This window comes from Equus przewalskii, chromosome 22 (assembly GCF_037783145.1).
Source record: "Equus przewalskii isolate Varuska chromosome 22, EquPr2, whole genome shotgun sequence".
NCBI lineage: Eukaryota > Metazoa > Chordata > Mammalia > Perissodactyla > Equidae > Equus > Equus przewalskii.
In genome coordinates this window covers 17,165,009-17,181,529 of record NC_091852.1, presented here as the reverse complement: position 1 = coordinate 17,181,529, position 16,521 = coordinate 17,165,009, and the positions used below count along the sequence as shown (strand labels likewise).

At 39.2% G+C, this 16,521-nt stretch overlaps 1 protein-coding gene across 1 annotated transcript in view; it reads left to right on the top strand.

The window, feature by feature from the left end:
* GDA (guanine deaminase) overlaps positions 1–16,521 on the top strand; it is a 90,098-nt gene that overhangs the window by 38,491 nt on the left and 35,086 nt on the right. Inside the window, exons 2-3 of the mRNA XM_008513573.2 lie at positions 8,836–8,924; positions 15,603–15,774. Coding sequence (XP_008511795.1) covers positions 8,836–8,924; positions 15,603–15,774 — 261 coding nt within the window. The remainder of the gene's footprint in view (positions 1–8,835; positions 8,925–15,602; positions 15,775–16,521) is intronic.

The window sequence follows — 16,521 nt, the reverse complement described above, 5'->3', positions numbered from 1 at the left end:
ATACAATCATCTAGATCAGGAAGTTGACATAGATATAATTCTACCACATACTCCACAGATCCATTCAAACTTTGCCCATTGGTCCAATAATGTCCTTGATAGCCTTTTCCCCTCTTCTGGTTCAGAATCCCCCCAGAATCACAAGTTGCATTCACTTGTCAAGTTTCTTTAGTTGCTTTTCATCTGACAGGTCTTCAGTCTTTCTTTGTCTTTCATGTCCTGGATCGTTTTCAAGAATACCGAACAGCTTTTTTTTTTTTAAAGAATATCTCTCACTTTGGGTTCGTCTGATGTTTCCTCATGATTAGATTCAGGTTATTCATTTTTAGGCAGGAATGCTACAGAAGTGACACTGTGTTCTTCTCAGTGCATCATATCAGGATGCAAATGGTGTTGATTTGTCCCATTCCTGGTGATGTTAACTTTGTTCACTTGGTGAAGGTGGTGTTTACCTGATTTCTCCATCATAAAGTTATTGTTTTTCTCTGCAAAATAAATTTTGTGGAGACATACTTTGCAATTGTATAAATATCCTATTCCTCAACAAATTTTCACCCACTAGTTTTAACACTCATTGATGGTTTTTGCATGAATCATTATTATGATGATGGCTGCCAAATGTTCATTTTCTAATTCTATCATTCCTTCCACATGTATTAGTCGGTACCCTACTCTAAGGAAGAACTCTCCCTTATTCATTTATTCATTCATTCATTCATTTGTGTGGACTCATGGATCCCTATTTTATTCATTGGCTTTTAATTCATTACTATCATTATTTATTTGAATGCTCCACTTGGTCCATATTTGGCTAGCAGGAGCTTCTTCAAGGAGGCTCTTGTGTGCTTTTTACCACTCTCCAACTATATTTTTAGCACTTCCCTACTTTTTGGTGCAAAATTGTATTCTAAATTTATCTCACATTTGCTTTACCTCTAGGGTCCCTCTGGTTCTTTCTAGTGGAGAATGGTATATAGAAACCAAGATCTGAGCCCTGGGGCTGCTGATTGCTACAGAGTGTCATTATTTCTATGCACTGTCAGTAGATAGAGCTAGGAAGGAAATATTTATATATTTGATCTACCTAAATTAAAAACCATAAGTTGACACCAATACCTCCAATTCAAATCCAGTACCACAGAGTCTATTCCAGCCTCCCTCCTTTCCATGTTTGTAACTCCCTTCCAAGAAGCCTGCTTTCATTATCCACAATATATTTACATATTGTGCTTGTTACCCCTCTGTGTAATCGGTCTCCTGACCCTGGTGGCTGTCTTCTCAGCCATACCCCTGCCCCTTAACCTGCCTCCTTGGCTCTGTACTTCTCCAGCCCCAGTGCCCCTGGTCCTCTTCTCAGCCTTGATCACCCCCATAGACCTGATTACCTCCACATTCTTGGCCCCATCAGGCCCATCAGCCTGGGCTATTCTAAGGGAAGGGAAGGAAGAAGAAAGCCACCAAGAAACATTTTATAAAGAAAAAAGAAAGAGAAGGGGAGGGCTGTTTTATTTTTGTATGAAAGACAGTTTTTAAAAATGTGTAACATTAGTGTTTAATAGTCCCCAGCCTGGAGGCCAATTGTGGTTTAAATTCTAGATTTACCACCTACCGGCTGTGTAATCTTGGGAAAGGAACTTAACATCTGTGTGCTTCAGTGTTCTCATCTGTAAAATGGGGTTAGTAGTAGTACCTACCTCACAGGATTCTTGCAAGGTTTGAATGAATTAATACATGTAAAGTGTGTAGGGCAGTGTCTTGCACACAGTAGGTACATTTAAGTATTTTTATTATTATCAGACATCCTATCATTTTGAAACATATTGCTTTATTTTTCTAATAAAAACTTACTAAATACCAATGAATCATTACCGATGTCTTCAGTAGAGATTAGAAAAATTACTAAAGTTACTTTTTAATCTATCAAAAACTATATGTTTTCTACAACAAAATAGGGCTTAGAAGACACCCAGAATTTGTACTTTTCCAAGAGTATTTTATCAGGCCCTGAAGTTAAAGGAAAACTTGTTAAAAATTATTACCAATTGAAAACCAATCATAAATTAAGATAAAGCTTCCTGGAAATGCTAGTGGAAGCCCCTGAGATGGTCTTCAAATTATACAATTTTAATTTACATGCATCTTTTTAGGAGTCTGCATCAGAGCTTGGCAGACTGTGGTCCATGAGTCAAATCTAGCCCACTGCCTGATTTTTTGGGGCCAGTGAGCTAAGTGTGGTTTTCACATTTTTAAATGGTTAAAAAATAAGAATATTTCACAACAAGTGAAAATTATATAAAATGCAAATTTCACTTCTATAAATAAAGTTTTATTGGAACATAGCCACACCCACTTGCCTATATATTGTCTATGGCTGCTTTTGCTTTACAATGACAAGGCTGAGTAGTTACAACAAAGACAATGTGGTCCGTAAAGTCTAAAATATTTACTATATGGCCCTTTATAGAAAGTTCGCTGACGTTTGGTTTATACTATTAGAGATGCAGTCATAGAGGCCCGGGAGAAACTCTGAGAAGATGGGTCAAGTCCACTACATACTCCTGGCTTGCCCTGTGACCTTGGATGAGTCACATAGCCTGGTCTATTTCCTCATCTGTGAAATGAGAATATCGGACCTGAAGATCTAAGTCCCTCGTGCTACCCCTTAGTGCCTTTGTAACATGAATTCACTCGATTCTACCTTTATAGGCTGACAGGGGTTTTGTTTTGTTTTGTTTTTAAGACAATCTCACTTCATCTTTCTTTTCCATTGATCTGTTTAATGTGAATTGAGCTAATATGGCAATTTTCATCTCTGTCCAAAAGCTTCAGAAATCTTTGAGACCTCATATTTTTATCTGATTTTATTTCCCACTATAGGGCCGAAGCATGGATTTTGTGTATGTAGTTACATGTTACCTTATTTTCGTGGATGGCCAAGCTCTTCTACAATGACCTAAGGAGAAGTTTACTCTGTTCCATAGCAACAAGCCTGTTGCCCAAATTCGCCATCTGGTGTTTGCAGCCTGTATCTTGCGGAGATTTTTTTTCATTGGCTGACAGTCATTACTCATCTGCTTTTGGCTTTAGTATTCCTGACATTCTCGTTATTGCTCATCCTAAATAGTCCCAGTTTCAATAAGAGAACACTTGAAATTGTTTGCTTAACAGAAAGGATTCAGCTTCCTCATCTGGAAAACAAGAGGGTCAGATGAGAAGGTTCCTGCCAGTTGGCACCATCTGTGATTTTATGATTTTATGAAACTTGGTTTTTAATGACTTCGGTATGTGCTTGACAGCCCACCTACACTGTGCCCTGTGAAGAGGAAGGCCCTGGGCCATGATAGGCACCCTTGATGGTGAGTGATTGAACAAGTAAATGAATGGCCACATAAGCCCAGGTAACCTCAAGATGAAAGAGCTACTGCTCCGTAAAGAAAACATTTGCCATACCTACTGTCTCCATCGGAACTGGTGGGGTCCATTGCACTGTCATCGTGCCCTCCCCTACCTCATTCCTGATCTATCTGTGTGTCTTAACTACTCAACCACAGGCTCCATGACTAGAGATTATATTTATATATTTCTATTTTTTTACTTTATATTTTCATATGAATTGTATTTTATTTTATTTATTTTTTATTTTTGTGAGGAAGATTGGTCCTGAGCTAACATCTGTTGCCAATCTTCCTCTTTTTGCTTGAGGAAGATTGTCGCTGAGCTAACATCTGTGCCAATCCTCCTCTATTTTGTATGTGGGACTCTGCCACAGCATAGCTTGATGAGTGGTGTGTAGGTCTTCGGCTGGGATCCGAACCCATGAACCCCAGGTTGCTGAAGCTGTGCATGTGAACTTAACCACTAGTCCATCAGGCCGGCCCCTTCATATACATTTTAAATGGAATTAATTTCATTGTTTCAGCTAGAAGAAGACATTTATTATTAACAATTTTGAACCTAAAAAAGTGTAAAGAGTAAAGCAAAAATTATCCCCCAGATCTATCATAAAGAGATAATCACCACTGTCAACATTTAAACACACCAGCTCTAACACACCAGCACACACACACACACCATATTCTTATAAAAAATGTGATGATCATACCATCCATGTCCTAGTAACCTGCATTTTTAAAAAATCTTAAGATTATATCCTGGATAAGTAGTAAATGTGTCTTCACCGGTACTTTTCATTGCTGCCGTGTTTAGCTGTATTTAACCAATCCCTGCTTGACTTTGAAATTGTTCGCAATTTTTCATTATTGCACGTGTTTGATGTACATTTCAGGGTGAGTAGGGTGAGAGATCTGAAGAGAAGGCAGATTTGAAATCTTCATGGTAGAGGCTGGAACAGGAGTTGACTGGAGAAATGCTCTTCACAGTTAAAAAAATAATTTTTTAAAGATTGGCACCTGAGCTAACAACTGTTGCCAATCTTTTTTTTTTCTGTTTTTTCTCCCCAAATCCCCCCAGTACATAGTTGTATGTTTTAGTTGTGGGTCCTTCTAGTTGTGGCATATGGGACACTGCCGCAGCGTGGCCTGACGAGCAGTGCCATGTCCTCGCCCAGGATCCGAACCGGCGAAACCCTGGGCCGGCAAAGCGGAGAGCACGGACTTAACCACTCTGCCACGGGGCCAGCCCCCTCTTCACATTTTTCTTTACTAATGTGCCCCCAAAAGAATTTTGAAAAACCCTACATATTTTGCACTTTTAGAAGTTGATGTGTATAGTTTGTATTAAATTTAAATATATATAAAGCTCATAATTTCTGGCAAATTATAAATATATACATGTTAAAATTAAGCTGTGCCATTGTTTTTTACAATGTATCTGATGGAATCAAAATATAGCAATTTGATATCTACCTTAATCTGTTAAAAAATCCTGAACCAGCTTCTCTTTAATGATCTGAAATGCTTTATAGTCCCTTTTTCTTCTTGAATTACTAATTCTATTCTACTTTCCTTATAGAGTTTGTGCTAATGCAATATAATTTTACACCTGACAGTCTTTCATTGATCAACCATTGCAATAAAACCTGTGTGCAGAAATTTAAATGTTTAAAATTTCCTGGGACCATAAACAAATTTTAAAACATATATTACACATTTTGAAAGGTAATTTGTTAAATGTAAAGTAAAAAGTGTGGGTTTTTCCTCCAACTAGATAATATCTGTGGATGAGTGTTAGTTGTTGGTAGAATGAAACAGGAGCAGCATCAATTTTTTTCTTGTTTTCCATTTCTATAGATGTAAGTGCTGAGAAATATTTTCACATAAATCAAGTAGCTGGGAATGCAAGCTTTGTTACAGCAATCTCCCTCAATTCTTTGAACTCCTTCTGAGTTATCTGATAAAAATTGTATATTAATCTATCACCAAAAAGTATTTCTAATGATCTGTCAGTGGGTAAGCAACTAGGTCTGCTGTCAGTTTTATTAACGGTAAGGACCACAGTGCTAGAGAGATGTCTTAGGACGCCAGGCATAGCACAAGTTGGAGCACATTGGAACTCGATGACTATGGGTATTTCCTCTACCGTGTTGCGTGCTTTGCTCCACTGCTGCTCAGTTCCTCAGGGGCAGCCCAGAGAAGGGGAGGGATGGGTTCAGTCATGGTTGAATTTTTACCACATGTATGTTAACCAGAAGACACAAGAAATATGAAATAACAGATGGTGGAATTTAAGCTGGACAAGGAAAATGGCGAAAGAAGACGACTGATAGACTGGGGGAAGCAGATAGGAGCAAGTAAATGCAGGGCTTTTCAAGGTGGGAGATTGGTTGGAATAGCTGAGGGTCAAATAGGAAAAAGGAGAGTTTGTGGTCACATGTGCGATTCACTGGTTTTGGAGGTGAAGCAGTGATGCTTCATGACCATGTCCAAGGTGTGGCCTTGATGGAAAGTTCATGAACTTTCTTTGTTCATGAACAAATGCCTGAAGATAGGTTTACAGATATAGGTGGCCATGGTGTCAAAAGGATCGTCCATGTTGATTTTATAAGGAATGCAGGCAGGGCTTGGAATGGAGAGAAAGAGTGGGGCAGACAACAACAGATTTGAACAATGAGAGAAAGATTAGTAAAGGAGAACAACTAAGAGAGGGGAAAGATGCTCATGAAACGTGAAAGGGGTGGGTCTTAAAGGAGCTTCCTATGTTTGCAAGAAGCTGGAGGAAGAATGGTCTGGAAATGGCCATGGTGGGTGCAGAAGGTACAAAACTCATTGCCTGACGCTGGTGTATATATACTTGCCATTTGAGAAGTGTAGGGGAAGCCATGTCCTTGGGGAAGAGCCCCAGTTGTAGAAGGGAGAAACTCAGAGCAGATATTGAAGACACAGGGGAGTTTGCTGCTTATGGAGGGGCAGTAACAAGAGGTCACAGTGAGGGGTCCTGGTAAGCAGTGAGTGTTGGTAGCTCAGGAGGAACAAGGAACAAGGAAGCACAGAGCTCTGTGAGGATAATAGTACAGCTCAAGACCCCGGTGTGTATGTGCGGAGAAAGTAGATTCTAGTTTCAGTGTCGACTACAGAAAACAGAAAAGAGGGTAGGTGGATTTCTTCCAGCAGTCTTTGAAGAGTTGGGCCCCTGCCTAACTACTAAACATCTGCTATAAGTCGATAGACGATGAGTGTCTCGCTTGGTTGGAATACATGAAGCTCACATGCTGCAGACATGCTGAATTATTATTTTAACGTATTTTTGCTTTTTACTGCCAGTGTATTATTGGGATTATTTTTGCGTCTATATGATTAAATAACACTGGCTTGTAATTTTCTCTCTTTGTTTGCGTATCTGTGTTTGTATATGTGCGTGTGCTTCGTTAGGTGCTGGTATGAGGGTTATGCTAGCTTTGTAGAAATGAAGAAGTGTTCATTCTTTCTCCATGCTTGGAGCTCTTTACCTAGTACAGACATTTTCTGTTCCTTGTAAGTTGAAAAGAAATTTGCTATGAAATTCTCTGAATGTGTTCCGTCTAATATGGCATCTTAAGCACTTGAAATGTGGCTAGTACGACTGAGGAACTGAGTGTTTAAATATTTTATTTCTTATTTTTATTTTTAATTGAATTTTCATTAAAAATTGATACTCATCTCAGTGGATATGTGAATCCACTTTTTGGAAATTATACAAAGTCTAAATATACAGATGAAGTATTTCTGATGAAAATTTAATGGGATTGAAATGTACTTCAAATGCAAAATATACCCTGGATTTTAAAGACCTATGTACCAAAAAAAGTAAAATTAATAGCTTTTATATTGATTTCATGTTAACATGATAATCTTTTATCATGGCTATGTTAAATCAAACATATTACTAAAATTAATTTTACCTGTTCCTTTTTACACTTTTAGTGTGACTATTAGAAAATATAAAGTTGCATATGTGGCTTGCTTTTGTGACAGGCATTATATTTTTAATAGACTGCGTGGTTCTGAACCATGAACTTTCTTGAAAGGTTAGTAAAACCTCCTCAGTTCCTTCTAGAATTACTAGTTCATTCAGTTTATTTATCTCTCCAGAATAAATTTTGATCATTTATATTTTCCTCAAACACCATTTACTTCAAATATATTTTCAAAAGTATGAATGTAGTGCTTTACGAATATTATATTTATTTATTCATTTATTTGTTTATGGTTTTAATGGTAAATCAGCTCTCAGATCTATTGATTTTGTTATTTTTCATTAATTTTGTATCTGTTTTGATATCTATTGATTTGAATATGTTTTTAGAATCATTGAATTTCCTTTCCTTACTTGTATGAATTACATTTTTATTTTCTTTTCTGACGAAAATCCCAATTTTTCAAAAAGGGATATTGTCAATGAATAGAGAAGTCAATATTTCTTTTATTTTCAGTTCCACAAACTATTTTTCCCATGATATATTGCCTTGCTTCTAATTAATTAGATACATTTTATCTACCACTTTTATTTTTCAGTATTTCAATTTCCATGAAACATTTATTCTCACGATATTGCATTTAAAAATGAAACAGGATATTTCCTGCATATATATTTCATCCTTCCTTCCCCTTTCTTGCTTTGCAATTCATTTTTTATAGAGAAAGCAATCACGCTGTACTTAAAAAAGAATCAACAATAGATATACTGTATCTAGCATTAGGCATGTTCCGCAGTTGTGCTAACTTCTTCATTGAAATTATCCTATTTAGTCCTCACAGTAGCCCTGTGAAATGCATACATACAGGCCAAGAGTGATCAGGAGACACATCTAAAGTTTCTCAGCTGTTGCCCTGGGGCTCACAAGCCCCATTCCAGAGCTCACTCTGCTGCCGTCTCATACACGGTACTAGAAAAATATAGCAGAGCCCTTGATAGCGGATGTCTAGCATCAGAACATCAACATAGTTCATGCCCAGATTCAATTGTCAGACAATTATTATGTGCAATTATATTGTGTTAATAAGTTGCCCCATGATGTACTACTGGTGTCCTCTGGATGTGGGTTTCCCATAACAGCCTGCAAAAATCTTATATTCATCTGCAGCGAGGTACACTTTCTATAAACAATTGTTTCCTTTAATCATTTTTGGGGGATTTGGTGAAATAGATATCAATTAGCCATTTTTAATACTTTTATCTTCAGATTAGAATTTTTGAAGTCGTTCTTATATCAAAGGAATGGCAGAAAAGGAGAAATGACACCTGTCTTTTTGCCTCTAAATTCTATCCCATTTGGTGTCAAGTACCTTTTAAAATGAACTCAGCTACAGTATAGTCTCTTTTAAAAAGATTTAGATATTTAATAACGACAAATGACCATGGTTCATTAATTTGTGATTCTTTTCTTTCTTTCTTTTAAAGATAGTGTTTTTAGAAGAAGCTTCCCAACAAGAAAAGCTGGCCAGAGAATGGGGCTTCAAGCCGTGTGAAGTCAGAGAACTCAGCCACCAGTAAGTCGCAGCCAACTTCCCTTTTGCTGGACGACACTAACTCATCTCAAATGATAGGAAACCTGCCTTGGGAGACAGAAAGGCTCTTTCTTTTTTTTATTGAGAAGTGAGATGGGAAGGGGAAGGTAAATAGAGAACAGGAAGCTGGAGGACAGAAGCTTTGAGAACTAGAGGCTGCCATCATGCATTTATTTATTCAGCAAATATTTGTTGAGCTTACTGTGTGCAAGAAGCGGGATGTGGAGGTGAAAATGCTCTCCAAAGTCTTTCCTCTCCGAGGGTTTACAGCTCTTGGAGAACAGAGTGTAAACAAGTGCGTAGATACACAAGCACGACAGTGATGGTCGTGCTGCCTCTGTAAGGAGGTGAAGAGGGCGTGTGAGAGACAGAAGCTATGGAAGGGAGAGTGGGGAGACGTGGGAGCAGTAACTCGGACAGCGTGGCTGGGGAAGACCTCGCTCCACAGGGGCATTTGAGCTCCGAATTTATATTCCAACTACTTTTAGCAGTTTTTATTATTTGTGCAAAATGTGTTTCCTATGATTGGCTCATTTGTTTCATAGCCTTGATTTGTTTCATAGTTGATTTGTTTTATAGAAATGGGAATACGTTTTTTAAACTCAAAGATTTTATCTTGCTTCAGGCCAAGTATGTTTCTGAAGTCAATAAAAGCTCCAAAGTCAATCAAAATCGTTTTTATTCTAAAATATTTTTGTAACTTGGGAAGTGACTTTAGGGTAGTGAGGAGAACACTGCAGAGGAATTAGGACACCTGGCTTGAATCCTCACACTAAGGCTTTGCTGTTAGATGGAAAGCAAGGCGCTTCCCTTCTTTGAGCTCATCTCCTAGGCTGTTAGCAAAAGCATAGTCCTACTTAATGTGGACACTTTGTCCCCTGCAGCAGACCTGTAAACTGGGCCACCCCCAAGGCTTTGAGGTGGAGGGCAGGCCACCGTCCAGAGAGACGGCGTGACTAGTTGAAAAGTTTGTTGCACTTACATTTGTACTCACATCTATCTCCTTCCCTCTGGCTGCTGCCTTTCTATGGGCTTGGAAGTACGTGGGCAATGGGCGTGGAAATGAATCCAGTCACTTCTGCTGTTGCCATATGCCTCCTCTTGCTAGATTTTCATGAGAATGTAGGTTGAAGAACAACTGACATTTCTAGTCCCCTGCTTGTGTGCCTTAGGGGTTAGAAGAAAGCTTGGGAGTGGACGCGATGGAGTTGGGAAGGAGTGAGAGGACCATGGACTGGCTGCAGGATGGGGAGAGGTGTGAACACATCTGTGGGTCTTCACATCCTTTTGTTCCTCTTTATGAGGCTGCTTTTGGAGTTAAATCCATCAAACAAATGTAGATTCCAAGGGACTTGTAAATACCACACACAAAAAATTGGTAAGGGAGGAAAAAGTTTAAACTTTGGTAGAAGACTGAAGTCTTTGAAAAAAAAGTCATATTTAAAATGCAAAGTAATTCTTCTATTAAACACGTAAGATATGTGCAGTTGAATTTCTTTAAGTTAGGATTAAAATACCACAGAAGATGGTACCTCTGACAGTCTGTTTAATAGATTCAGTGTGTCTACAGGTCTGTATCAGCACAATGTGGGTTTTTTTAAAAAAAAAATGAACATTACGACTGGAGCATTGTGAGTGATGCTTGTGTAGGAGTGGGTCAGATTGTGGCCATGGACCAGGGAGAGGTTGGCAGGACCAGGATTAGGGTGAGGCGAGTGAGGCGTTCACCTTGGGCACAGAATTTAAGGGTGATGGAAAGGGCAAAAAACTCAGGGATCAAGATAAATAATACTTTATTGCGATATTTTTGTTAAAAATCAAAATTAATGCAAAAAAATCCATGAGGAACAAAATGCTAAAATTTTAAGTAAAGACAGATGTTGTTGTTTGTTTCACACTCATGCATTTTTGTGCAACACAACAGTCATTTTCACAGAGCCCAGGGCTCCCAGGCCCATGAGACCATCGCATCTCCTGTGGGGCATATTCATGAGGGTTGACAATGGTGTGTGAATAGATTGGGCAAATCAGACCTTATGTACAGTCCTGTGTTTTGATTGTAGGGCTTTTATTAATGTTTTCCACTTGGTTAAAAGATGGGTGGATGTTTTGATAAGTGTCTATAGGAGCACCGTGTTCTTCTTCCTCAGATTCTGATATAACCTGGCCGGCGTTGTAGGTTTGGAATATGAAGTTGATGGTTTTTATCTGGGGGAATCCACGATATTCTAAGGGAATCAGGATGGTGATTAAGTAAAGTGCAAAGAGGAAGGCTGAAAAGCAGAAGGAGAAAGGAGAGCTTCTCCACCTTCTGCTTCAGCTTCCTAGTGCCATCTTGGCTTTGCCTGCAGCTTGACTTGTGATGGCTATGATTTAGCTGCAAGTGATGTCTTGAGTGGAGAACTGAGCCCTAATCCTGGCTGGGCCACTAATGAATTGCATGGCTGAAAATGAGCTCTCTCTACAAAATGAATGGTTGGGCTCAGTGACCTCTAATCTCACATGCAGCTCTGACAGTCCACACTCCTGTATGTGCCAATGTCTGTAATATCCTGGACTGTAACTTTGATTATGTGAATGTTTCTACTAATAAGCATTTCACAATGCTTCCTGTTTCTCAGAAAGGATTGCTAGCTTTTCTGGAGGAAAGTTACCCTTTAGATGCAATAAATCCTCACTCTTTGGTTGCCTCTGAAGACTTTGTGCCCTGAGTTACCTTCTTTACTCCTTTCATCTCTGCTGCCTTCAGAACATGCTTGGGTTTCTCCTACATGGAAAACAAAAAGTGACTTTCATTCTCCCCTCCATTACCATTCTAATTTTCACTACCAAATATTTTTGCCCAGTACTTTTCTCTTTCACCCATCTTTTGTGTTCATGGCTCTCTCCTCAGCACCTAGGACAGTAGCACGGTAACTAAAACATACTAGAGACTCAGTAAGTACTTACATAAACAAGGACTGAATCCATGTGAAATTGGGTGTCTCTCCAATCATTGCGTAGAAATGAGAGCTCTTGGGGTCTTTCCTGAGGCCACTCATCCTTGACTCTTACAGTTTTTGACCCTGGTCACTGTCATGTACTCCTTCCCTTCATTTCTCTCCTTGACACCTCTCTATCCTGGGTCTCCCTATATCCTCCTGACAATGACTCCTAGACTGAGCATGACCTTCTTCCTCAGCCTCACTCCTTAAGTGGAGGGTACTGTTGACAGTTTAGTTCTGTTCTTCCTTCTACAGAAATTTCTGGCACTACCAACTTCTAGGACCAACTTCTGGAGGTGACAGAGGAGATGCTCAGATCTTAATCTCGTCTTTAACTTTTGTGACCTGTTATCCCACATTTCCAATGGTTTTTTTTTTTGAGACTTGGAGGTCATAGTTTGACTGTAGGCTTAATATGACATCAAATAGACTTTCCTTCTATCTTCTCTATACTTTGTGTCACATGTTCAGCCTCCCATGCTCAAAAACTTACTCTCTCTGACTCATTCCTCTGCTTTGCTTCCTAGAACTAATGAAAGATCAAGTTCCTTCTCTTGTGTCTGTTTCCTTTCTGTTCCCATCACTATAATCTTTCTTCAGAAATCTCATGCTGGAGAGATTGAAGGAGTCACCTGACACGTGCCTTCCATGACCAGGTTCATCTTCCTAATCCTGAGGTTCAATATGTCACAATTCTGCCAAAGAAGATAAGAAACAGAGAAACAAATATCCTCATGATCGCCTCCCTTCTGGCTACAGAATAGTAAATACATGTTAATTCATGAAACTGAGTATTCAAGACCCTTTCCAAAACAACTTTTTGTAGTCGTTTTTAGGAAACATTTTTATATAGTAAATGCATAGATCTTAGTTATATAATTTGATAAATTTTGACAAATGTAGACACCTATGTAACCAACACACCAATTGAGATATAAAACATTCCTATCATCCTAGAAAGTTCCGTGTGCCCCTCCCAACCCCGTGCTGTTTGATTTCTATCACATAGATTACTTTTGCCAGTTTTTGAACATCATATAAATGGAATAACTCAATATGTACTCTTTTGTGTCTGAATCCATTCAACGTAATATTTTTTGAGATTTATCCATATTGTTGTGTGTGTCAGTAGTTCATTCTTTTTCATTGCTGAATAGTATTCCATTGTGTCAATATACCACAGTTTATTTCCTGTGGTATTTGGATTGTTTCCAGTTTGAGACTAGTATGAATAAAGCTACAATAAACACTCTTGTACATGTGCAATCCTTTTTGTAAACATGTTTTATTTCACTTGGGTAAATTACTAGGAGTGAAATTGCTCACTAAGACTCTTTATGTTTTGACCACATCTGCCTCTCTCTTTCCACCTTTCCTCTCTGTCTCTCTCTCTCTCACACACACATACATACACACACACACACACACACACACACACACACAGATGCCCTCACTCACCCCTGATCTCCTCAACTAGACTGTAATCTCTTTGAGGACAAGAAGATGTCTTATTTCTCATTGGACTCCCTGCAAGGCTTAGCAGAATTTCTTAAACATGATAGATACTTGGGAAATATTATTTGATTGAACAATTCAACTACGTGACGAAATCACGCTGCCATTCCATTTTATGCTGGTGGAGATGGTAAACGCCCCAAGGACTGAAGTATCCTGGGGAAGTCAGTGACTCTCACCTGAGAGGAATCCATATTTCATCCTCCCTCTCTGCACACCCCCACATTGTAGGCCCACTTATCACTACCTCCTTGTCATACAGGTTGTCACTGCTCTTCATTTTCAGAGTGAATGAAAAGTTCTGTCAAACAGAGGGTAGTGACCAAGAGTACTGAGTCTGCAGACAAACTGCCTGGGTTTGAATGTAGGCTCCAGAGCTGACTAGTTGAATGACTACTTTTTTCAAGCTATTTAAATTTCCTGAGCTTCAATTTACTCTTATGTAAGTGAGGATAACAATACTACTTCATACATTTGTTGTGAGCATTACATCATCATCACAACTAATATTTTTGAGGGCTTTCCATTATCTAGGCACTGTTTCTACACAGGCTAACTCAATCCTCACAACAGCCCTATAGCACTACTATTATCTCCATTTTACATTAGGAGAAACTGAGTCACAGAGGGGTTAAATAACATGTTGAATATCCTACTGCTGGTTTATGGTGGGACCTGAACTCAGAATCAGGTAGTCTGAGTCAGAATGTATATACTTAACTTCTATAATAAACTGTCTCCCACATGCACAGAGAAGCTGTGCCCAGTGCCAAGTGCCCAGTACACATATATCTTCAGTAAACATCACCTGGTGTCACCATCACCATCATCATTATTACCACCATTCCTAGTTCTCATTTTTTTAAAAAATAAGGCATATCTAGATACCCATGGCTTTATTTGTCTTCCGTGTAGGTGGTATACATTTGAATTGGTAATACAAAGGATTCTTTGTTATGTCAAATTTTTAGTTCAAGTTCCTTATGTATATAAAATATAATTAATATTTACTCAGGGTGATAGTGGTGGTGCATACTTTTTAACAAATATCTGTTTGGATGAGATTAGACACTTAATAGACGTCAGTGAACTGGATTAGTTCTTTAGAAAAGCTTTAAGTGGGGCTGGCCCCGTGGCCGAGTGGTTAAGTTCGCGCGCTCCGCTGCAGGCGGCCCAGTGTTTCGTCGGTTCGAATCCTGGGCGCGGACATGGCACTGCTCGTCGGACCACGCTGAGGCAGCGTCCCACATGCCACAACTAGAGGAACCCACAACGAAGAATACACAACTATGTACCGGGGGGCTTTGGGGAGAAAAAGGAAAAAAATAAAATCTTTAAAAAAAAAAAAAAGCTTTAAGTATCTGTTAGCATTGGGCTGTCTCAATTCTGTGGGTATTACCTCTGAAAACTCTTAAAAACATCTTTGCAAGACTTTCTGTTATAAGAATTAATAGAAATATGACAATTGGTGCATCAGAGAACCAGCAGGAATGATCAGAAGCCACTGGAGAATGGCTGTCGTAGCATTGCAACTATATCTTCTCTTACCATTTACACCACTCACCCAGTGTTACTCTCGTCACCTAAGATTGCCTGTCCCTAACCAGCCTCAGTTTACTCTGGCTGCTGCCCCTAGATCACATGGGAAAGGACTGGATTTCTTGCAGTCAGCCAAGGTCAAGATGACCATTGGGTCTCTAAAGGTGGCTACCCTGTTTCTCGTCCTCGGTCATCCTTAGTGACTTATGGGTAGTTCCTCAGCACAGCTCTAGAAGTTTTGAAGACCCCCTCTCTCATCTTTGCTCTCTGTCCTGCAACCCCAATTGTGAGAACGAAGTCAGAGGATGAAATCAGAACTTCACTCATGTCTTGTACGACAGCTGCTTTGCTCCTGCTCAGTGCTCTGCTTTGTCTTCCCCTCGTCATCTTTGGTTAACGTCGCACCCGCCATTCCAATTTAGGAGCTGTATCTCTCCTTGCAGAGCTTCATTTTTATTTCCTGACCTCTAAATAATAGTATAATTTACAGTTGCCTGATTGCATTGGCTCTATACCTGGGTGGGGTGAACAATTAAATCATTTCGAGAAAAAACATGATTTAAAAATATGGAAAATGACTAAAGATGTTATTAAATTCTTTTCCTCTCATCTGAATTTCCAGTGAGTTCTTCATGCCTGGGCTGGTTGATACACACATCCATGCCCCTCAGTATTCTTTTGCTGGGACTAATATAGACCTGCCCCTTTTGGAGTGGCTGACCAAGTACACATTTCCTACAGAAAACAGATTCCGCAACATCGACTTTGCTGAAGAAGTATATACCAGAGTGGTCGTAAGTATCCTGCTTCTGATTATTGGTGTATGAAGTTTGGTCATCTATAGAGCCATCCATTTCTTGGGGCAGATTTAAGTTATCAAGCAGAGGCAAGTTAAGGCTGGAATGGACTCTAGCGATTTTTTAGCTCTTTCACAAGCCAGTGAGTTTGTGACCACTTCACCTACACAGCTAGTCACCAGCAAAGAGAGAACTTGAATCCAAATTCCCACATCCCCTGGGCTCTCATTACTCTCTTTTACTTAGTGTGTTTTACTTTACTAAATTTGGGTTTAATGCATGTGTGTGTTCTCTTACTCCTGCCAATCCACAATGCTATTCTGGGGACCATATGGAATAGCTGTGTAACCTTTGCAAAGTTGTGTGACTCATTTTCCCCATCTGTAAAAAAATAGAGATAATGGTACTAGCTACTTCATAGGATTATTATGATTATGATAATTAAGCAAGTCAATAATAATATGTGAGATTCTTAGAATAGTGCCCAACACATGGTAAGAACTCTGTGTTTGCTGTAAAAAAAAAAATACCCAAGGAAATTTAAAATTAAAATTTGAGATTACGGTTAGAAGGATATCACACTATTTTGGTAGCTTCGCAAGGAGGGAAAATAGGATGGACCCCCATTGCCCCGCCTGCGAAGATGTAATGAGCATTAGCACCACTAGAGGCAACTATGGAGCTAGTTCAGTCATTGAACACGGGCTGTAGTGTGTCAACTATATATCGAAGGCTTTGGAAATG